We start from the raw sequence: 23481 nt of genomic DNA, 5'->3' as shown, positions 1-23481 counted from the left end.
CTGGCGGGAAGGTCACACCCTGCAAAGGACTTTGGCCACAAGGCTCACAGATTGGCAGGACGAGGCACTGGTTCTATTTTCCACTAAGCGCCCTGCTTTTCACAAAATCTTTCCAGTGACTGATGTCATCTGAGAGACGCAGCAGCTGCTTCTCTCAGCCCTGCAAGGCTCCACATCGCCCAGCTCCCGGTCAGCGTAGATGGCAGGCTGCGGGCAGACGGCCTTTCCTCCGTTCCGCCCCGGTCCTGGCCAGCAGGAGCCCGTCCCTCTCTCCTGTGGGACTTTGCTAAAGGCAGCGACAAGTAGCTCATACATCTCTACATTACAGGTTTCTCCTCCCACTTCCTCCCTCAATCCTTGTTCAGAACAAGGGCTGCGTCTCAAAACACTACAGCAGACAGCTGTTATCAGATGCTTTGTTTCTGCACGATGCGGGTCGCCTGTCCTCTAGCCCACACCATCCCTGCCCCATGACTGCATCATAGATAAGCCAATGCCCCAAGTTCCATTTCTGCTACCTGCAGCCCGCTCCTCTGGGTCCTTATTTTGTATCAGTTTAGAGTAGTTTTGGCCATGAATGACAGAAAATCCAAAATTGCAGTGGCTTGAACGAGACATATTTAATTCAGTTTGAGCCAAGAGTAAGGTGGTCCAGGACTGGGTCCAGGCAGGTTCCCTGGTGCCAGAAACCTCCACCCCTTCTATCCTGCTGGTGCACCACGTGTCAGCTCCAATGGCAGCATCCAGGATGGCTGCCCCCGTGCCGGCCATCATATCCTCATTCCAGCCAGTAGAAAGAGAAGAGAGGGAAGGCGTATGTCTATAGTTCTCCACCCTTCCAGGACATATCCAGGAAGTTGCCTTCCACTGGCCAGAACTTAGTTGCATGGCCATACCTGGCTGCAAGGGAGGATGGGAAATGTCACTGCCATACTGGATGGCCCCAAATTCAGGGTTCTTTTTATTAAGGAAGGACACGTGACAGATATTGAGGCAATTAGCCATCACTGCAGCCCTGTACTCATGTCACATTCCAGGACAAGGGTCCTTGTGCTGGGAGAAGTGAGAGGACCGGTCTCCCCTGAGTTTACAGCTCCAGTGTATCTCTCTCCTCCTCCTCCTTCCTGATGGAAGGTTTGTTTGGCCTCTGACACACACACTTCAGAGGAGACAAAGGTGACTCAAGGTTTGTAATCTTTGCCCAGGTGTCATCTTTGAGGGGAATGTTGCTATGCCTACTCCACAGGGACATAAAATGAGGTTTCCTGGCTTAGTGTTTCACTTGGGAAACTTCTAGCAACCAAGATGGCATCTGTGTTCAGTAAATCATAACAGTAAGCATAACAAACTCCTCTGATGAAAAGCTCCGTAAAGCCAATGAGGCTGTGAATGCAAATGGAAAAACCAAAACTGATGAAATGCAAAATAAATATTTAACTTACGAGACTGCAGCTATCTTCGCATTGCTAAGTAATTTGGAGGCTAATGTTCTTAATAAAATCACATTTTCTAGGGAAAGTATTTACTATTTCTGTTTTATTGCCTTCTTCGTTGCCATTAATAAGGCTTGGTTTAGTTCCCGCGTATACATAAATTCCCCTGGAGACTAACATTTTTTCCCCAGACCTCCCGGTGCTGATGTTTCTAATGGAAACCTTTTTAAGCATGTAGACAGACTTGAGAATGAACCCGTAGGGAGAACCAGCCGACATCCATGCATGTCCCCTGCAGACATCAGTTGGGGCAGGTGACAATACATAGAGTGGCGTCTAAAGGGAAAGGCCAAAGTGTCATATGCCAGGCATGTGTCACCAACGTGCCAACAGGGCGAGTGTCTGCATTGGCCACTACACCCCCCAGGCCCGAGACCTCTGAAGACATACACAGAGACTTCAAAATACACAAAGGAAACAGCAAAATCAAAATTAATAGATGTTGAATTAAATATCTACAACATATAACATTTTATTCTTGCTAATTGTTCGATTTGGCATTCATGAATCTTTCATGAGTACTTTATTACTTTTGAAAACAGTTAGTTGGAGAGAGCCTCCTAATGCAAGAATTCACAAAAACAGCTGCCCAGATTTCATGACCAGCAGTAGATGAACTGGGTTACCCGTAGCCGAAACAAACCTCTCTAAGACCTTTCAAAACTGGATGGCAATGTATTTGTTCTTAACACAGGGGGTGGACACCCACCATGGGATAACCCATCCTGGTACATTTGATGCACTGTGGAGTTTCCAAAAATAATGCCTTAAACCAAGGGGTCGACATACTTTTTTTTTATCTCTAAAAGGCCTGGAAGTAAATGTGTTGAGCTTTGTGAGCCATACGTCTCCATCGCGACTGCGCAGCTCTGCTATGACAGCACAAAGCGGTCGTGGACGGCCCTTAAGCACTATATGACCACAGCTGTGTGCCAATAAAACTTTATTTACAAAAAAAGAAGGTAGGCCAGATCTGCTCCACAGCCATAGTTTTCTGTCCCTTGCCTCAGATCCAAGAAGGTCTAATGACCACCTACTGATCCTTGCCAACCATTCAGACTCAAAAAGGATACTTTTCTGAAAAATTACTTTTGGCCTGAGTTACCCAGAAAACGTGCTAGGCTCTCCTTGGAGCCATTCCAGCGTCAGCACAGCTGCTCTGCACGTCAGGGAGCCAGCTTCAGACCTTCCGGGGCTTCGGGGCTGGTTTTCCCTTTTCCGTTACACAAAGCACTAGGTGATGAGTGAAGTGACTGTGTACAAAACACTCTTGAGATCTCTGTAAAGTGAATATTTGCACAGCTTCTTTAGAAAGAAAGGGGAAGTTTTTACCCTGAGTCGGCTAAAACTTAGGTTTAATATAACATTTCACTGATTCAACACAAACGTGTTTCTCCTGACTTATCCCTAGGCTTCAAGAGGACACTGTCAAAAGACTATGCTCATTAATTATACAAATTTGTTAGCATTTACCATAGACTTTCAGATATCCAGTGTGTACATAAAATGTCCTGCTAGCATTTCAAGGTTTGCTTACCATTCTCTTACCTATTACTCAGACAAGCAAACCAAGTGTATATAGGGCACACGTCCTGGTAGTTACACATATTTTTTAGAGTTTTAAAGGGAACATCCTCTCCCCAACAACTTACACTTGCAGTAAGTGGACAAGTAAAAATCAATTAAAGTTTATGGTTTTGTGTAAAGATAAAAAAATCAGAATTTATTCATTCAAAGGCTCCTAAATTATTTTACTTGCATAATACATGCAAGTTAATTTATGTCAATTTGTTTTTTAAGTATGTACTGCTGATAAAGTTTTAAGCACAATCATTTCTCATGATAACATATTTTATCTAGTTATCTACTCAGAAAGTGCAAAGGGAGTAGATAGTGTTTAATTACTAACAATACCGTTCACAGATGTTCTAGCAAACATTGCCCCATTTACTTTTCACTTAAATGGAAGCAAGATCATAATAATAGAAATGAAAATGATCACTTAACCAAATCTGTTTTCCCCAGTATTACCTGTTGTTCCCAGATCGCTGGGGTAATGTGTGAGTTCATTTACCCTCAGAGTTGGGCCACTGGTGGAAGCAAGGAATTACACAATTCAAGCTTCTCTAGAAAACCTGATAAATCAAATTTTTAAAAAGCATAACCTGCTGTTTTGCTTTGGTTCAAGATGTGTGGTCTGAGAATGTCAAAGCAGTTAATCCAGACTCAGTTTCAACCTCATTCTAAGACTAGAAGGTAATTTAAAAACAAAAAAGGGAAAGAAAGGAAAAAGTGTTCTAGAATGGTGATTTCCCCTTAACAAATTATTCCAATTCATCAAAATATGCTTTTTTTATGGAAAGAATGGCCGTCTCAGAATATATTTCTTCCAGTGGCGCAGCCTTTGGCCCCAGAGAGTCCAGCAAGTCAAGCGGCAGATCGTGTTCTGAGAAGTCAAGGGAGCTGAGGCTCTCGGCTGGCTCGCACTCGCCCTCCTCCGTGTAGACGCGAGGCCGGCAGCCAGGGTCGTCCTCCCAGACGTCCGCGCCGCGGAGCTGCCGGAGGGAGGCCGGGCAGAGAAGGTAAGTGCCAGGCTCCCCCCACGCCCGTCCTACCCGCCCCCGCCAACGCCCATCCTCTCCAGGCTCTGTGTGCGGGGCACACGCCTCGGTGCAGTGCAGGCAGACCCCGGCCCCGGCTGTCCAGAAGTGTCCTCAGACTCAGAAACGGCAGCCAGGTGAGGGGAACGACACCTTCACACTTGGCAGCTGGTTTCGGTGAGGGAACTGCGACAGGGATGGAGGCACCGGCCTGGGTGGCACGACAGGACCCCTGGGGAAGACTGCCGCCCACCCGTTCAGGGACTCGTTACTCTGGGCTGAACCCTCGCCACCTGGGTGCTGGCCCCGCCCCTCCTGGCCCTCGCCCCGCCCCTCCTGGCCCTCGCCCCGCCCCTCCTGGCCCTCGCCCCGCCCCTCCTGGCCCTTGCCCTGCCCCTCCTGGCCCTTGCACCTGCTGTCCCCTTCTTAAATGACCATCCCCACCGGCCAACCTCCACTCAGCAAACTCCACCTCATCCTTCAGGGCCCAAGCCATCTCCCTGTGAAGCCCTTCTGGCTTCTTCTGGTCTGAGGGATTCAATACATGTTTGTTGGGTGGTGGGCGGATGGCTGGGGGTAGAGGGCTTTCGCCTGTGTGCCTGCAGACACCTCTAGAAGAGTGTTGAGGGCAGCCTGAGCCAGAAGCCTAGGCGGGAGTGGGTTTACGGGACTCTTCCAACCCATCTCTGGATAATGACGGCTTTTGAGGGAATGAACTTGTCTAGGACATGACGACATTCACAGCCAATGACTCAGAGCCCCAGGAGGAGAGACAGGGGAGGGCCTGGAAAGAGGAAGCTGAGAAGCCACAAAGACCACCCCTGTCTGTCCCCAAGCTCTCAGCCACACCCTCCCCTTGACTCGGGCAGCCAGCTGTCCCTGACTTACTCTGTCTCGCAGGACCTTCCCCGCACTGCCCAGTCTCTCCATTTAGCAGGGACGCCATCCCCTGGCCCTGTGTCTATTGGTGCTCAGACTTGGTGCCCACAGGGAAACGTGGGACCTCTCACCCATACATCTGCCCGTGGCCTGGTCCACTCATTCAGGACTGTGGTCACCATGTGGCCAACACCATGGGGCTGGGGAGGAAGGAAGTTCTCCCAGCTGTCAGAGGAATCCAAGAGCTCTGGCCAGAGTGGTAGCAATCGAGTCACGTCCCTTCAGTGCTGCCAAGTAGGTAATTAATGAGGGACCTGGTAAGCACAGCGCAGACCAGAATCCGCAGAGGGATCTGCGCTCAGAACTCCCGAGGCCATTGACAGAGCCGCAGTGGCTGCACCCTGATTCAGCAGTTTTATGAGGCCTCCATTAGATCAATTATTCATCACAGACCCCGACCAAGTTAACAGGCTCACGAGCGAAAGAAACAAGTCTTCTAATCTGCTTTTCCCTCCTCTCAGGCCGCCCAGTGCAGAGCTCCGAGCACACACTCAGAAACCCTCCCTGCCTGCCTGGGGGCCAGGGAGCGTGGTCCTCAGCTGGAAAGCGGCCTCCTCCAGCCCAGCCGGGCAGGGACCTGGTCCCCAACCGCATGGGCCACTCAGCACAGGTGTGCGTGCGGGCAGGTGCACAGTGAATGCAGGTAAGTCAGACGCCACATGAGAACAGCCATGCACTAGATTCATGCAGCTCCTCCACCGTCGTGCCCAGTCACCCCTGATAGGCAGTCTGGCTGCTCCAGGGCTCCTCTGCAGACAGGAAGCTGCTGCCCAGCGAGGAGAAGGGATTCCCCTGGCGTTGCTCAGAGGCCAGGTGGGCAGATTCCCAGCTGCATCAGGGGAGTCAGGGCCATGCAGGGTGAGGCAAGCGAGGCTCCAGGGCCCAAATGTTCCTCCCCTCGGGCTCACACAGGTGGGGGACAGCAGCCCAGGTGGGAGGAACAGGAGTCACGGGCACGGAAGGTGAGAGAGAGACCTCACCCAGCCTGCGCCCGGGCCTCTCAGGACGAGGAGCAGAGGGGCCACGAGGAGGAGGAAGGACCGGCAAAGGCTGAGAGCCTGGAGGAAGCCCAGACCTGCAGGCGGAGGACAGCGCAGGGAGAGACCAGACAGGAGGGGAGGCCCCTGGGACCTTGGACCTCAGGGCTGCAGACTTTATCCCAAGTGCAAAGGCAAGACATCGGGCAAGTCTGAACGGGAGAGATGCGATAGGATTTGTTTCTGAAACACTGGTCGCTTTTACGGCTGAAATGACTTCTGATCATCCCTGGGCTTAAGGGTACTTACTGCATTCCAGAAGACGTATGCAAAAACAAAGTAAAGTCTAGGATAATTTTACATGGACCTGAGGATACACACACCCACCCACACACTCACACGTATGCACAAAAATGTGTATGCATACTTACACACACCTGTCTGCACACATACCTCTCTTAAGTCATCAGTGCACACCACACCATTGTGAACTGAACTAAATGCTCTTAGCCAAACAGAGAGCAAGGTGTGACCACTACAAACACCCTAGGGACCTGCTGCCCAGAGATGTGTGCCCTCAGCTGGCCCTGTGGGCCTCTCAGCCGAAGGTTCTGGAGATGCAGGCCCTCTGACAATGTGCTCACTGGTCAGACACGGCAGGCCTTCCCCGGGCTGGTGGAAGACACTGCGCCAGTCCCCAGGGAAACGCAGGGTGGACTCTGTCCCAAGCCAGCTTTAGGTCCTGCTGCACACTGCATTTGGCTGCACTGGCTGTGTGTGACTCTGTCGTGGCTGTGACGGCCTCTCTGCCCTGAGGCGCTGACTTCAGGTGTGTCTCCAGGACCTGCACCTCATCCTCAAAGTTGCTTCAGCAAGAGGATTTGAATTTCCCTTTAATTATGTGAGTTGTTAAGTATTTAATGTTATAATATAATGGAAGAGGTTTACCTCTTGTTCATTGAGTCCCCCCCAACATGTTAGTAAAAGCAAAATTTTATAATTTGCTTTTATGACACATGAATGAAGGATTTGGTCGCTTGTTTGCTGAATCAAAGAGAAACTGATAAGATAAATTGAGCTCCCTGAAAACGTAACACTTGAAACTGCTTAGTGACCTAAATTGAGATTTTCTTGATACTTTAATAACCAATTATAACAACGCGAGATAATGAGTCAGGCACTAAGATAATGTAACTTTGCAAGCTTCCTCAGCAGCATCCAACTTCTGCTTTTTGCTTGTTTTCAACAGCACCACTGTTTGTGTGGGTTGTTTTGGTAATGGACACATGTTAGTGAGCATCAGTGTGCTCAAAACTGGTGCCAATGAGAAGCTGCTACTCTTGTCTGTTTTCTTATAATGGATTTCTTTGTAGGATCTCTTTTGTAAAGAAGGATTCTGCTGCTGGAAAGGTTTAGGGAAAAAATGGACTGGATGGCTTCCACGCCCCTTAGCTCAAATCTTCCATAAATCTGTAAAGAATCGTAGCAGAAGAGGACTCAGGCCTTCGCCAAGCCCCTGGCTTTTCAGCCGCAAAGGAAACTTGCCAAGAAACATATGCTTTCAAGTCTAGATGTTTGCACTTCAAGAACTTCTCATCTGTTTTCCACAGGCACTTCTTTTAGCTTATTCGGACATTGGTTGGGTGTATTTTTGCCACCTCCTCCCTTCCCAGGTCCCCATTTTCAGGGCTTCCCACAGCTACAAGGACAGAAAGGTCGCTCTTCGTGGTGACACCCTCACCTGTACTTACAGGAGTGGAGTACTTGTTTCTCACACCTCTTGGCTCAAAAAGCACGCCACAACCCTTGAATTTAACGAGAATGGGAGATGAATTAATCAAAGCGAAAAGGATGAAGTACTGACTGGTTTCACGTAAATGACCCAAGGATGCAAACACGTAACTGGAAATTCTTGCGGTCGCACCGCTTTATGCTCTGAGGGTGTAACGGTTCTAATGACAGCACAGGTGCAGTTCAGAGTTGCTTTGTGGGGATGGAGCATGTGGACGTGAGACTTTCAAGCCCTGTCCTGGGCCCTGGGAGCCAGGGCTCAATTTGGCAGGAGGGATGTAAGACTCACTTCGGGCCACAAGCGTGGCCTCAACGTTTGCGAGGGAGGCACACCCCACCCTGCGACCCAGGACTGTCTACGCAATTTTCGGGACCCAGGGCAAAATGAAAACGTGAGCCCCTTATCCAAACAGTAAGAATGTCGAGATGGCGACAGTAGAGCATCAGCCAAGCACAGGCCCTTCCGAGTGGGGCCGTGGGGCCCTCCAGCTCCCGTGTCCATGCAGCTGGCCTGACCAAGACCAGAGGGACACGCTGTCAGGCACAGGCCCTCTCAAGGACTCATGGCATCATGTTTGTGCAAAGAGGAAGAGCACATTCTTACCCAGCACGGCCTCAGAAAAGACCATGAAATCATAAAGGTCTTCAGTTCTTTCTCAGAAGCTTTCCATCATAAAAATTGTTGCTCTTTGGGTCTTGAAAACCTCTTTTAGTTCTTGTCAGAAAAGCAAAACTTTCTGTTAAAACCTTAGCTAGGTACACTAGTGAAGTCCGAATAAGGCCTGCGTCTGAGACCTGTGTTCACAGTGTGGTGCCAGTCAGTTTTCTGGTTTCGATAACATACTGCGGTCATGGAGGGTGTTGTCCTTGGGGAAAGCTGTGGGAAGGGCACCCAGAAACTCTTGGAACTATTTTTATAACCTCTTGTGAGTCTAATATTATTTCAGAAAAGTCATGTGGCAAGGCCAAGCACTAGTTCTAGGATCTGAACCTGGGGTCCATAAGGACTTGCTACGGGGGAGTCAGGGCTCAGTTTGGCAGGAGGGATGGAGTCCCTGAGCTGGAATGTGGTCAGGGCCAGGGCCAGGGCCATGGGCTCTTGGTCTTACAGAGTATCTCTGATGCCCTTCAGTGGACACAAGGAAAGGTACTTATTTGTGGGTGTTCTAAAAAGTGTCACATGTGATCAGGACTGTCAAACAACTCAATCACAACCAGCAATCACAAGAGCTAGTTAGACAGACGAGATCTTCACTGACTGTGTGTTCTACCAGCATCACAGAATCTTCTGGAGGAGCTGCCTCTCAAAGGAACCAACTGTCAATCATCTGTGAAGTCCCAGCAGCAGGGAGTGAAGTTCTGTAACTCACCAGGGTTCCCGGGACAAAGTGTACTTGGTCCGATGCACTCGATGGAGATAGTAGCGTTTCATTTACATCCTGGGGGAAAATGCTGACTTACTCAGAGGTAACCCATTTCCCTCCAGTTGAAAACAAAGCAGGTGCACCTTTCCCCTGCGCACATGCTCATATACAAATAAAAATTAGCACTGTGATGCGGGGGAGGGGAGTGGGAGTAGAAAAGGCAAGGTGGGGAGATGCAAGAAAAAAACACTATAGAGAAAGGGAACTGCGTGAGCCCATTTGACTGAAGATGCAGATTCTAACACTCCGTCGATGTCAACGACACCTGAAAACTGAGCATGCGCACGGACCAGGTCTAAGGTGACGGAGGCGAATGGCGCTGCTGAGGGTTAGGGACAGGACTGTGGGCAGGTTTTGCTTGGGTTCCTGTTGTTTTAGTATAAGCCCTTCAATAATGAAATAAAATTTCAAAGAAAATAAAGCAGGCAATGGACCTTAGCAACAGTTTAATTTAAGATCGTTCATGCCTTGCCAGAGACTTAAAATATCAGCTTACCCGATAAATCGTAAGTGACAGCTTAACTCAGGGAAGGCGTGTGAATGGCCATTTATTTGACCAGTCATCACAGGTGCACTTAATATTTGCAGGAGACCATGAAGGGAACCCAGAGATACACCAAGAAATAGAAGCTGCTGGGGGCCTTGGTCTCCTGCCCTGTGAGTGGGGAAACAGGATACCCCCTGCACAGGTTTGGTGACAGATCAGGGGGACTTTCTGTGGGACGCAAACCCCAGGGCACGGTCAGTGGGTCATGCTTATCGTGCTGCTCAGGAGCAATGCTTCTGGCCTCTGGAAGCTCACAGACCAGCCGAAGAGGAAGGAAGGAGAGGCCCCCACCAGCCCTTTGGGGTCTCTGTGCGCCCTTTCCCCCGGGAGTGTGGACTCGGGGGCAGATGCCCGCTGGCTCTGGCCCTGCTCACCACACCCAGGCACCTGCTCAGTAAATGCCGGCAGCCTGGGGGCAACTCATTGTTTCTGTAGCGGGATCCTCAACTGCTCAGAGAAGGGACATTTAGCAGCTTGGGAACAGGGTTGTAAGTGACACTGCACTGCACAGTGAGAAAATCAGCCCCTTTCTAATTCCTCTTCCACACTCCTAATGACATCAAGGAGGAGGTCTGTCTGGGGCCAGCCTGGCTTGGCTCTCTCCCTCTTCCCAAGGAGGGAGCCCCTGAGCCACGGGCAGGCAGCACTTTCTGCCTGGAATTACTGGGTTCTGTTTCTAGTGTGTTTTCCACTTACCTGCTCTTTATTACGAGTCAAACTGGTTTTTTATTTACAGTTGAAATATAAAATTTCCTGTAATTAAAGACGTGTACCTCATTTGGACACAAGTCCATTTTAAAGAAAAACAATTTTTAATACACTAGTACAAGGGGCACATGCGTGTGGCAAGAAGTCGTGGATGTGGCCCTGGACAGACTGGAATTTGGACACTGAGTCATTGGACCCTTGAGCTGAGAGGTCGCTGAGGGCGAGCGGAACCGCAGAGGCTTTGCAGGTGGGGCTGGGGTGGAGGCGAGCGCGGAGTGGGCTTGCGGAGAGTCATGCCGGGATGTGGGCGGGACGGGGGCCTGGGCGTCCCCCACCTTTGGAGCCACCAGCAAACCACTGCTCTGTTTCAACCCAAGCAGCAAATGAGCCACGCTTACCTTGGCTCCTAGCTTGGCGTGCGCCTCGGTGGTGTTGGCGGGCGGGGATGGCATCTGATCCCTGACATCTGACCTTCCCTGTGGGACACAGGGAAGGAAATCCGACAGGGGCTGAAATTACAGATGCAGACGTGAGAGCAGAGAGCAAGGACTAACACCCCCCAAGCACGCTGTTCTGCGCTGTCACAGACCAAAGACTTTACATGGGTTAATCGGTTAAATCGTCCAGTGAACCTGAGAGGGAGAAAGCAAGCACTACTAAGCCCAGTCGGTACATGAAAGGCAAGGATCAGTTAGATTGTGTCTCTGATGAGACTCCGGTTTGGACCCTAAACCCAGGTTTGTTGGATCCCAGTTCTCAGAGCCCTGAAGATACCGGGGCAGGAAGGGGGTGTGTCCTGAGCTGCGAGTCAGAGATGAGAGGAAGGACGTCATCGTGGTACAAGGTGAGACTGGAGGCTCCTAGTCCCGGACGGCGCTCCCGTCCCTCTGACAGCTGGCCCTTGACCGCCAGACCCCCGGCCTGCCCGGCCTCAGCCCTGCAGTGACCGAGGGTCCCTTCCACACACTCTGCTTCTGGAGCTGCCTCCTCCTTTCTAAGAGGCAACCTCTCAGCCGCCGGCCAGCAAGATCCCCACCGCCCCACAGCCAGTGCCGGGAGCGACCTCCCCTCGGGTCTCCTTCCAGTCTGGGGCCTGGCTCCCACGCGGGAGTCTAGCGCAGACCCTGGCTTAGGGGTGATTTCCATCTTCCTGGGTGGCTGAGCGTCAGCGCCCAGGGGAGTGGCCAAAGGCAGGGAATTCTGTCTGTTCCATAAAGCACCGTTGTTTGTCCGGAGGGTTTCCTTCTCAAAACCACACAAGCAAATCAGAGCAGGTACCCGCTCTGCTCCTTGCTGGGGTCGGGGGTTCCTTCTGGGGGTCCTGCTATCTAGGTAGTTCGGACCTGCCTCCGCTTTCCCGTCTGCACTCTGGGAAGGGATGGAAGTCGGCCTGCAGGGACGTGGGCCGAATAGCGTGAACGTCTACAATGCGACCCTTCCTTGGCGCCAGTGGAGAAGAGACAATGTGGGAAGGCTCCTGGGGGTCTCGGCCAGCCACCAGCTTCTGCAACCACCGACCATAGTTTGGACCATCTCCCTGTTTATTCCTGCTGGGAGCCAAAGTTAACCAGACCATCTCCTCACAGCGGGGTGACGCTCACTCGCTGTGACACTGGCCCGGGGCTCAGCCCTGCAGGCCAGCGGGCTCGGCCCGCGTCGCCCACACCATGGCCAGGGGGCCAGCGTGGGCACGTTGAGCTCAGGGGCATAACATCTTTTCCACTTACAGAAACTCCACCTGGCAAAGTTCATTTTCCCTAAACAAGGTTTCCCAGCCTTGGCACTGCGGAGGCTCTGGACCGGATACTTCTCTGTCGTGGGGACCGTCCTGTGCACAGCAGGACGTTTAGCACCGTCCCCAGCTGCTACCCCCAGATGCCACAAGCATTGTCCCCCTGCTGCATGCCCAACTGAGTCGTGACCACCAAAATTGTCTCCAGACACTCTCCTAGGGTGGGGATGGAGAGCGAAATCACCCCTGGTTGAGAGCCACTGCCAAGAAGTCAGTTTAGCTGGCCTGGACAACTTTCATAGGAGTGTCTTCTTCCCTGTTCCAGCACGAGTGGGAGGATGAAATGGGAGGGCTCTGAGCGAGATCAGCGCGTCCGTGGCCGTCTGCACCATCGCCGTGAGACACAAGGCGTCATGCCCTTACCTGGGTACACGCGGGTCCGCCCTCGACATTATACAGGATCAGGGTCTGGAGGCCTTCCTCCTGCAGGGTGGGGCGCCCCTGCCTCTGGGCTTCAGACACAGAACAGCATCGCAGCAGGAAGAGCAGGGCGACTGTGATGAGACAGATGGGGAAGCGAGGACAATGTCACCGACGTCAGAGGGTTTCCCAGGACCTGGTCTGTGGACTTACAACCCAGCCGCGAATGCACCGGGTCAAGCCACACCTCAGTCATCTCTGTAGCTGCAGCATTTTGCACAGCTCAGGGCGTAAACAGGTGCTATGTAACTGCTGAACTGACCGATTAACACCACGTGACCAGCAATAGTCTACCGCTTCCTTGTTAGTCTTTGCCAAGCCTGGGAGCCTAGACCTGTGTGCACTGCTGCGCAGCTGTTAGAAACCGTGGGGTCGCCCCCGGTGTCCATCTATGGGCCCATTTATGGGCTCCATTGCGGTCAGTTACTGCATACTGAGTGACCTGGGTGGCAACCTCTGGTCTGAGTCTGGGACTCTGACAAGCCTATGAGTCATTCTCAAAACCATCCCGCTGACCTTGGCTGTCATCTCTTCCCACCCCAAAGACTCCACAGCCCTGGGTTATGGCCTGGGAAGAGCAGCCACATCCCCAGTGCCGCCCCTGCACCTGCTGACCTGCCAGAGCCACGAGCGCTGCACAGACAGGGGCCAGGGCCCCCCAAGGGAGTTCGGCTCCGGCGACAGAAGGCTCTGCACATACGAATCCGTCCGGACAGGAACAGACCCTCACGTGGACAGTCTGCTTCTGGGAAAGTCCCTGTTTGTCTCCGATGAAAAGCGGCACAGAGTAGTCACCACGTGGGAGGCTTCTCAACATTAAAAGTTCCACCGACCGACCTGCAGAGGGAGAGGCACCTTACCTGCCTTCACTTGTTCATTTGCTCAGCTGCTCAACAGACATTTAATAACACTGCCCACGGGCCAAGGCTCTGCATGAAGTTGGAGGGAACGGTCACCAAGGCCACCCTCACTCCGGCACCACCTGCAGGTGCGGGGGCTCCCAAGAGCAGCCTCAGTTTGGGTAATTCTCTAGACGGACTCGGAACTCACTGAAAACTGCACTCATGGTTATGGTTTATGACAGTGAAAGAATATGGATTAAAATCAGCCAAGGGAAGAGGCACATGGGGCAGAGCTTAGAAAAGCTCCAGATGTAGAATTCCCAATTCTCCTGCTCGTGGAGGCAGGACGGTATTACCTCCTGGCAAGTGGGAATGATGAGGTTCATGTGGGATACTGCCAACCAGGGAAGCTCACCGAGCCCTGTGTCCAGGGTCTTCATCAGAACGTGGTCTTGTAAACCTGGTTGGCTGCCCACATGGCCTGTTATTAACCGATACCCACACACTCATGTGACCCAAAGACCACACCCTAAATAGCACTGATCCTATTGACGGACACGAGACCCCCTCCCCTAGGTAAACACAGACACATTTATCAGGCAGGGCATTCAAGGCCTTGGAGATCACCTCCCAAAAACCAAGGCAAAAGCCAGACCTCTTTGGGGTACGGTTCAGTGCTTTATGACACATTCTGGTCTGGGAACTGTAAATGTGAGTTCACAGTTTCAACTGAAAAGCATGTCACATCCTACAGACCCATTAATAGAAGCACAAAGGAGAATGTTGACGGTGAATGCCAGTGCTCCCTCCGGGTAAAACCGTCCCAGTTTTCCTCTGCGGGAGCCCACACTTCCTGAACTCCCAGCCCCTGTGGACCGCTAAGCCCAGATCCCAGCCAGGTCCAGGTGGGGGCTCAGACCCAGCCAGTCAGCACATCTGCCCTCCAACCCCACCCGCAGCATTGGCAGGGCAGGTGACCCAGGGCTTGCGGTGATGTAAACCTCGTGCCAGGTACCAGGATGAGGCCCAGGGACTCCCAGCAGCCACCCTGCTGCCCCCAGAGGAGAGCCTGCCTGAAGACAGAGGCACCCAGGGAAAGACAGAACCAAGGTCTGGAGAGGCTTCCTCCAAGATGTCCCCTTAGCACCTGGCTCTGCTGGGACACAGGCTTACCTGGCCTATTTCCCGGTTGCATGAACCGATACATTTCTCTCTCACCCGAGTCTGAGTCAGGTCTCTGTCATTCTCCATCCTTAATCCCTGGCCAGCGCAAATACTCACCCCGATTTTCCCCCAGTTTCCATGTGTCTTCTGTGTTTCCCCAGGTATTGTCCAGTTCGAAGGTGAACGGGTCGGAGAAGGGCTCAAGGTCGCCGTCCTCTGCCTGGATGAGGAGGGGCTTGTCCCCTGCAGACTCGCAGACCTCCAGGTGTCGAGACCCGGGGTGGAGGGTCGGGGCGTTGTCATTGGTGTCGGACAGGAAGAGCAGCATGGTCCCCGTCCCTGTCCGCGGCGGGACACCTTGTGGTTGGGGGGGGGGTCCAGGAAGGAGCTTATTAATTAAAACGCCTGCTCCACACGCACAAAGCCCTGGGAAGTGAGCACTCTCAGCCTCCGAGAGGAAGAACCAATTCCACTGAAATACTGAGGCCATTTCACTCTCAAAGTCTCCAGCTTTGTTAGACGTGCTCAATCTGTTATCCTGCTTTTTTGAAAACTCAGAATATCTGGGAAGGAGAAGTTAACAAAACACTTGCCCCCTCAGATGATTTGTGGAATGAGGTAGAACGTAGAATCATCCAGTAAATTAAAACATCAGTCATGCCAAGTGCTAAGGCAGAAGGCGGGGTGGGGAAGGTGGTGCCGTGGTGACGAAAGGGTCTGCATCTGGGCTGTGTCCGCGCGGGGACCCGGGTTGTGCTCTCCCGCCAGAGATCCGCCAGGCGTTACCACTGGGGACGCCAGGCGGCGGGCACTTGGCAGCCCACTACATTATTTCTTAAAACTGCACGTGAATCTACAATTATCTCAGAATAGAAGTTCAATTTTTTTCAAAGTGCCAACCATGAGATCGAGGTACCATAGCAGAATCACGGGAAGACAGACGTGCGTTCACTCTCCTCACTTAGAGCTGACTGGGGACACAGATTTCATATTTATCTCATCAACAATCTACTGTTAATTATACACACGGGATATACAGTGCCGTATCCATGGAAACCCAAGTTTTAATTTACAGATTTTTCTTAACTACAATCATTAAAGTTATCTGAAACTTTTTCATTTTCCCAACTTTATGTTTTGGTAGGTTTAAAAGTTCAGCCTTGAGAGATCACGGAGAAAAGTGTTAAAACCTGCTCATAAAACCAGAGTCTGGTTTATGACGAATAAGTCCCACACAGTCACGTTCACCTCACCTTATAAGCCGTTCTAGGTACAGGGAACCTGTGCTAAATGTTTATCACGTGCAGTTGGCTTTGACAGAGGCTAAAGAGCTGTGTTATAAATGGGTGGAAAAGACGCCGGGTTTGGTAGCAGCTCCCTAATTAGTCCTTCTGAGTGCATACCGCCCCCTTTCCCTGGCCTCGGCCCCTGGTTTGCCATTTCAAGAATCATCATGAAAAATAATCACCAGCATGGATGCAAAGTGATGAGAAGTTTCATTCTATATTTTCCCAGCTGTGCTGAAAGACTTGCACCAGTGTTATTTCCCCTCAAGGAGCAAGAAAACACATTTCCCCTACGGTTTTAGGCAAGTGCTTACCATCGTCAACAGCGTGAGCGATGATCATGTAAAAACTGTCATTTACGTGAGGCGACTCGCGGTCAACTTGCTTCCTGGTGACAACCGCTCCTGAGCGCTCATCTAGGGTGACCCAGTCTGCCGGATCATAAGCCAGTGTGTATCTTGTAGAAGAAAACATGTGCAGTTTTTAAAATTAAACAGTTACATCAAAAGACAAATTAAATATCTAAATCTAAATCTATATATCACAGCAGGCACCCTTTTTATTGCAAGTAATCTGGGAAATTCTGTGAACAGTTGGAGATGTTTGTGAATCTGATAAAGGCCCAGGCGTCTGAAGCCTGGGCTGGTGTCCAATCGATATTCACTGAACGCCCGGTGCCCCGGCCTGTTGGGCCGCACGTAACTGTCCGCCTTAGGAAAACGTTTCATCCTGGAGCAGCCGATCTTCAGCTGCCTGGTGGCTTGCTGTTAAAACCAGTCTGTCCTTGCAACAGATGCCGAAGACTTTGCTCTCCCTGGAGCGGACGTCTCCGCGCAGGCACAGGTAACCCAGGCCGTCCGCGCGGCCGCCCGCGCCTGCGCGCCTGCGCGCACCTGGATGCCGTTCTAGCAGGCGGGCGCGCCGGGCCTCCCGGAGCCAGGCGGCAGCCCCGCAGGAAGCCAGCCGGCTTGCCCGCACGGCTGCCCGCTGAGGGACCCGTGGAGAAAACGCCTGCACCCAGCGACAGCGACGGAAAAGGTACAGCTCCCCCCAGAAAGCGAAGCTTCCCGTGCCTCCCCTCCCTCACTGTGTAAAGGCTTTGTCTTCTCAGATTCTCCACTCGGTTTTTAGAGGGACCAACCACCCTCCGGGGACAGGAGCACAACCCGGCTCCACGCGGGTGGTTCTCAGAGCGAGGTCCCAGCCCAGCCGCACCAGCATCACCTTGGAATTTGTTAGAAATGCAAATCTCAGTCCTCACCCCAGGCCTCAAAATCAGAAGCCCCAGGGTGAGGCCGAGCCACCTGCAGTGGAGCAAGCCCTCCAGGTGATTCTGATTCAGGCACAGGTGGCCGGCCACTGCTTACAGCCTCTTCGCCCCACGCGCCCGTGTGCGGCCCTGGGCTGGGCTGGGCTGGGGCTGGCGGTTCCCCGCCCACGGTGAGATTACAGCATAAATTGAGACCAAGTGTTGGGCAGCTTTATGGTCAGTGGCATTATGGTGATTCCCCGGCCCTCACAACATAATCATTTTTTAAAGTTTATTTTTTAAATATTTTGTAAAATGATCACAGTGAATTGGAAGTTAGAAGCAAACCCTGGTCCTTCCCGATGGCTAGGCTGAGAAGCATTGCTCTAAGGAAGAACCTCAAACTCAAGTGTCCGTGGGGGGGCCAAGCAGGTGCCAGAAATGAGCGAAGCTGGCCTGACGGGGACTGGGCCAACCACTGAGCGACAGTGAGAGGTCAAAGGGGCATGATGGACCCTCGCTCTGCCCAGGTGGTCGTGGCCCCATGGGACACTGACCCTGGGATGCAAGATCTTCCTGTTTTTCAAGAATATCCAGACAATTCAGGTGGTTAGCATAATCTCTTGATTTTTAAATGCTGGCAGCTTAATTTTTTTCTTTGTTATTGTAGTAAAATACATATAATGTAAAATTTACCACCTTAACCATTTTTAAGTGTGTGGTTTGGTGGTATTAAATACAGCCACACTGCTGTGCAACCATCTGCCCCCCTGGCTCATATCATCTTGTAAAACTGAAGCGCTACACCTATTAACCAATAACTCCCCACCTCCTCCACCTCCAGCCCCTAGAAAAGATCATTAGATTTTCTGTCGTTACGATTTTTGACTACTCTGAGTACCTCCTATAAGTGGAATCATACAGAATCTGTCTTTCTGTGACTGGAATATTTCATGTAGCATCATGTGCTCAGAGTTTATCCATGTTGTAGCATATTGTGGCATTCCCTCCCTTTTTAAGGCTGAGTAATATTCCACTGTATGTAGAGACCACATTTCGCTTATTGCTTCATCCAGCAGTGGACATTTGGGTTGCTTCCACATTTTAGCTACTGTGAATAATGCTGCTATGAACATGAGTGTACAAACACCTCTTTGGGACCCAGTTTTCAGTTCCTTTGGATATATACCCAGAAGTGGGATTGCTGGGTCATATGGTAATTCAATTTTTAATTCTGGGGTGAGGGGACTATCATACTGTTTTCTGCAGAGGCTGCACCATTTTACATTCCCACCAGCAGTGCACAAGGGCACCAATTTTTCCACATTCTCCCTACAACTTGTTTTCTGGTTTTTTGAGAGTAGTCATCCTCCTAGGCATGAAGTGGTGTCTCACTGTGGTTCTGACTTGTGTTTCCCTGATGATTAGTGATGCTGAGCATTTTTCATGTGTTTTTTGGCCACATATGTATCTTCTTTGGAGAAATGTCTATTCAAGTTCTTTGTCCATTTTTGAATCAGGTTTTTTTTTGTTGTTGTTTTTGTTCTTGTTGACTTTGAGAAGTCCTCTCTATATTCTGGATATTAATTCCTTACCAGATACATGATTTGCAAACATTTTCTCCCATTCTATGGGTTGCCTTTGTACTCTGTGGATAGTGTCTTATGATGCACAAAATGTTTCAATTTTCATGAAGTCCAATTTGACTATTTTTCTTTTGTTATTTGTGCTATTGGTGTCATATCCAAGAAACCATTGCCACATTCAGTGGTGAAGTTTCTGTCCTATGTTTTCTTCTAAGAGCTCTATTATTTTAGGCATTACACTGAGGTCCTTGATCCATTTCAAGTTAACTTTTTGTGTATGATGTTAGGCAACCTGTTTGTGTCTTCAGATCTCAAAGTCTCTTGAAGACAACATATAGTCAGATCATGGGTTTTGATCCATTCTGCCAGTCTCTGTCTTTTGATTGGAGAGTTTAAACTTTATACATTTAATGACTGATAAGGAGGGAATTAGCATCTGTTACTTTTTTGCCCACCCTGGCTCCCACAAGCTGTGTGCACACTGCTCCAGGAACGGGTGCACAGCTGCCTTCCATGAGGCTGGAGGTGGGAAGGGTAACTGTTACCGTGTTGAGAGCTGAAGTTGACTGAAATTAACCACAGCTTACAGTCCAAGTCTTCCCCTGGAAGTCACAAGCCTTCAACAGATTCCTGAGTTCCGACATGGATACATCAGACAGATTCTGCAGGTACAATTGTTGTCCAGGTGGAGAAACAGATTCCTGGTGCTCCTCCCTCTGCCACCTTCCTGGGGATTGTGGCAACTTCGTTTTCCAATCAAAACACTAAGCAACCCACGTGTTCACCAACAGATGAACAGATAAACAAAATGTGGTGTGTACATACAATGGAATGTTATTCAGTTTTAAAAGGAAGAAAATCCTGACACATGCCATAGCATGGATGAAACTTGAGGACATTATGCTAGGTGGAACACACAGAAGGACAAATACTGCACGATCCCATTTACATGAAGTCACATCCATGGAGACAGAAACTAGAATGGTGACACCAGGTCCTGGGGCTGGGGGTACGGGGGGTTACTTACGGGGTGCAGAATTTCAGTTTGGGAAGATGAAAAGAGTCCTGCAGACAGATGGTGATGATGGCGCGGTGTGAAGGACAACATGAATGGACTTAATGCCACTGAACTACACACTTGAAAATGGTTACAGTGACACACTTTATGAATGTTTTACCACAACTGAAAATGTGTCTGTTGCCCAGAAGCCAGAGGGCTGCCAGTTTACAACCTTCGGTAAAGAGGAAATAGAAATACAGAGCAAATTATTTCGATACAACAGAAATACTGTAAAGGAACCTGTGCTAGGTGCAAAGGAAATGGACGCGAGAATCCCACCTGCGGGGCTCCGAGGACGCTACAGAGGAAGGCGGCAGTGAACCTGGGCAGGGGGTGTCCTGGGGTGGCTTCTGGTATTTTCACAACTGGGACAGCATCGCCCCTATGTGCACGTGGAAGGAGCTGGTTTCCAACAGGAGTCCTCTTGGGCACGTGGCTAATTCTACGTAAACCACCACCCTTCCCGCTCCGGTCTTCCCACCTTATCTGGCTGGCAGTTCTGTCTGGATCCGTAGCATTAAAAATTTCCAGCTGAATCCCTGGCCCAGTGCCATCGGCCACACTGACGATGAAGGTGGCGGGGTGGAAGGCGGGCGGGTCGTTTGTGTTGGTCACCTGCACACTCACGGTGGCGCTGGCCACTGCCCTCCTGGGCTTCTGCAGGCGCCCAGCCTCACAGGAGAAGAGCGGCTCCTCGTTCTCCGCGGCCACGACCAGGCTCCATGCGGGGTGAGTCTCATAGTCCAAAGGCTGCCACCGCGGAGAGAGGATTGCGTTAGCGCCTGTGGCTCGGGGGCCGAGGAAGCCCGCGCAGCGCGAGTCATCACGGCAGACCCACAGCCTGCGGCTTCCGCACTTCATTTGTTATTTACATGGCCTTTGATAATGATCAAAAGACAGTCGTCAGCCCATTTTCAAATCACTTATGGAGTTTTCTTTTTTCCTCCCCCTCCCCTGGTTGAAAAGAGCCACCATCCTTCAGAGGGTAATGAAAAATGCAACAAAAACCATAACCCAATGAAACATTAATGTGACAACTCTGCCGCCAAAAAATCAGGAGAGCTTAAGGAAATAGAGATATTAATGATCATAGTTATTCAGGATACAAAGTGGTCAGTGACTTAAAAGTGACTGAAAGACTAGGAATGTTTGGGAAATTCAGCGCCAGGCATCTGGTATAGAGCATCCCCCGAGTCCAGCTACTCACAGTGCAGCCCCGCCCATCAGCATCAGCTGGGAGCTTGTTACACTTAGAGGCAGAAACTTGGGCCCCACCCCATACCTACTAACTCAGATCTGCCTTTGAACCTGATCTCCAGGTTGACTCACCTGCACTGCACCAGAGGCACTGGTCATTCTAGGGTCTACTGAGAGCAATTAAAACCCAAGGCACTGTACTTCAATTAAAAAAAAGCCAAACTAAAGGCACTGAAGTCAAACTGCCCCAGTCAGAACCCCTACTCGGGCTGTGTGACTTTGTGAAAATTACCCAACCTCTCTGGGCTTTGGTTTCCTTAACAGTAAATGAGATAATACTTTACTGCAGGGCCAACTCTCCATTAGGCACAGCAGAAAATTGCCAGGATCCCACGATACTTTTAGGGGCCCATGCAAATGTTCTAATTGCTTTCAAACTCAGAAGGAAAAAAATGAACTCAGGGTGAGAGAAAATGTTTTAAATATTTTTCTAACATCAGAAAAAAAAACATGTTAGGGACTATGTAAGTCTGTTAAATTTTGTCTAAAGCAAAAAACAAATTTGAACTGAACTACTTACAGTCATAAAAAATAACAGTTAACATTGGTGTGTATTATTTTGGTGGGAGGAGCCATGTAGGCAGTAGGGCAGAGGGACCACGGCAGAAGTCGCCAGGAAGCCCTGCCTTCCTCACTGGACTCCATGGGGCCCGGTGACACAGCGTGCGATGTGCTCAGAACGCACTCACCTTCACTGCCAGGGCTCCTCCTAGTTCCTTGTCAGGAATCCTACAGAAAGGGGCCACAGCACATCCAGCCACCTGGCTGGCGTGCTTTCCATGACAGCTTTACCTTGATAACATTTAAAATCCCTTCATTGGTCTCGGGGTCAGTCAGAATGTCAAAGTGTCCTTCTTCATCGCCCTTCGATATATTGAATTTCACTTTCCACGCGGACGTAAATGGAGAATCACCATCTTGGACCCGGAGACGTAACACGCCCTGGCTGACTTGGCCTTCAGAAATCTGAATGTTATACTGAGAGGCAATCATTTCCATGTCAGAGAAAAAGAAGCACAATTGAAAAAGAAAGAGAACAAGAGAGAGCCAGAGAGAGAGAGAAAGAGAGAGAGTAAACATACGCCTTTAACACAGCCACCTGGGTATTTCTCTTGTGACTGAACTTGACCACTCAGGATCTGAAATGTGCCTGTTACAGCAGACCGTCTGTAATAAGCATCTTGTCCCTTCCCCACCATGACTTGGGGTCTGCATAACTGAATAGCTGAATAACTATAAAAATACCCTTCAATCCAATGCAATGCACTTTTTTTTAAAGAATTTTAAAAATAATAATACACATCTTAGTTTATGCTGCCTAAAAAAAAATCTAACTCCCTGAAATAGTGTTCTTAAGGTTATTTTGACTAAGGCAATAATTTTTCTAACACATATAGACCTTCAAAATCGCTTCTTATTCAATGTATTTGGTGACAGGATAATTTCTCTAGATGAGCACATCACAGTAACAGCATACAGTTTTTGCAGCCCTACTTTTGAGAGCACAGCTTTTTACTGAGCCAGAGAAGGATTTGGAAACAAGGCTGAAACATAATAAACATGTTTCAGTTATTGCATACTGTTTGGTGAGAAGCTTTCATTGAAAACATTTCTACTTTGGTCTATATAATTAAATTTTTCTTAATGACACTTTAAAAAAATAATGGTTTGTAGCATTTAATTATTCAGCAAAGGCTACGATATACCAGATTCTGGTTTAGAGGCTGTGAACAAGTTGGCTGTAATCCCATCACCAGGGAGCTGAGGACTGAGGGGGTGAGGGGTGGGGGGTCGGGTTGGGGATTTAACTAGGTCATTAGGAAAGGCCCCCCTGAGAGGGGTCGGGGGAAGACAGAAATACAACAGACATTTTCCTTTTAAAAATTCATGCAGAAGAGTGAAAAACTAAGAAACTGAAAGCAGACCCTGAGTGGTTTTATTTTCCTTCCTGGCCATCTTTTGCATTTTAAGTGGTTCGATATTTCCAGACTGATTGGAACAGCAGGTGTCAATGCCTCCTTCAAGCCTGTGAATCCAGTGGCACAGGAGATTCTGTGTGAAACCCCAGCATGTAAGGCAGGTGAGCTGGGAAAGGCCAGGCCACAGCCCGCCCACTCATTTTTTCTTTTCCAGAGCTCTGAACATTGTGTGTGAACCTCTGGCGCATACTTCTCACCCGGGGCCAATCTGCACAGGGTCTGCAGACACTTCTGGGTGTCACAACTGGAGGCACTACTGGCATCTAGTGGGTAGAGGTCAAGGGTGCTGCTCCCCATCCTTCAGTTCACTGGGCAGCCTCCCCCTACCCTACCCACCCCTTCCTGCATCCCCAGTGCCAACAGAGTG

At 50.2% G+C, this 23481-nt stretch overlaps 1 protein-coding gene across 1 annotated transcript in view; it reads right to left on the bottom strand.

Annotated features, from left to right (window-relative positions):
• Positions 1-3129: 3129 nt before the first annotated feature.
• CDH26 (cadherin 26) overlaps positions 3130-23481 on the bottom strand; it is a 33820-nt gene continuing 13468 nt past the window's right edge. The window contains exons 8-17 of the mRNA XM_072943535.1: positions 21928-22113; positions 20360-20628; positions 16298-16440; positions 14815-15054; positions 13307-13528; positions 12635-12765; positions 10878-10988; positions 9171-9239; positions 7761-7814; positions 3130-4048 (exon numbers count right to left, since the gene is read on the bottom strand). Of these exons, the coding sequence (XP_072799636.1) occupies positions 3818-4048; positions 7761-7814; positions 9171-9239; positions 10878-10988; positions 12635-12765; positions 13307-13528; positions 14815-15054; positions 16298-16440; positions 20360-20628; positions 21928-22113 (1656 nt within the window). The 3' untranslated portion in view covers positions 3130-3817. The remainder of the gene's footprint in view (positions 4049-7760; positions 7815-9170; positions 9240-10877; positions 10989-12634; positions 12766-13306; positions 13529-14814; positions 15055-16297; positions 16441-20359; positions 20629-21927; positions 22114-23481) is intronic.

The sequence above is a fragment of the Vicugna pacos genome, chromosome 19, assembly GCF_048564905.1.
Source record: "Vicugna pacos chromosome 19, VicPac4, whole genome shotgun sequence".
Taxonomy (NCBI): domain Eukaryota; kingdom Metazoa; phylum Chordata; class Mammalia; order Artiodactyla; family Camelidae; genus Vicugna; species Vicugna pacos.
Note: the sequence above shows the minus strand (reverse complement) of the source record. Positions and strands in the feature narration are given on the sequence as shown.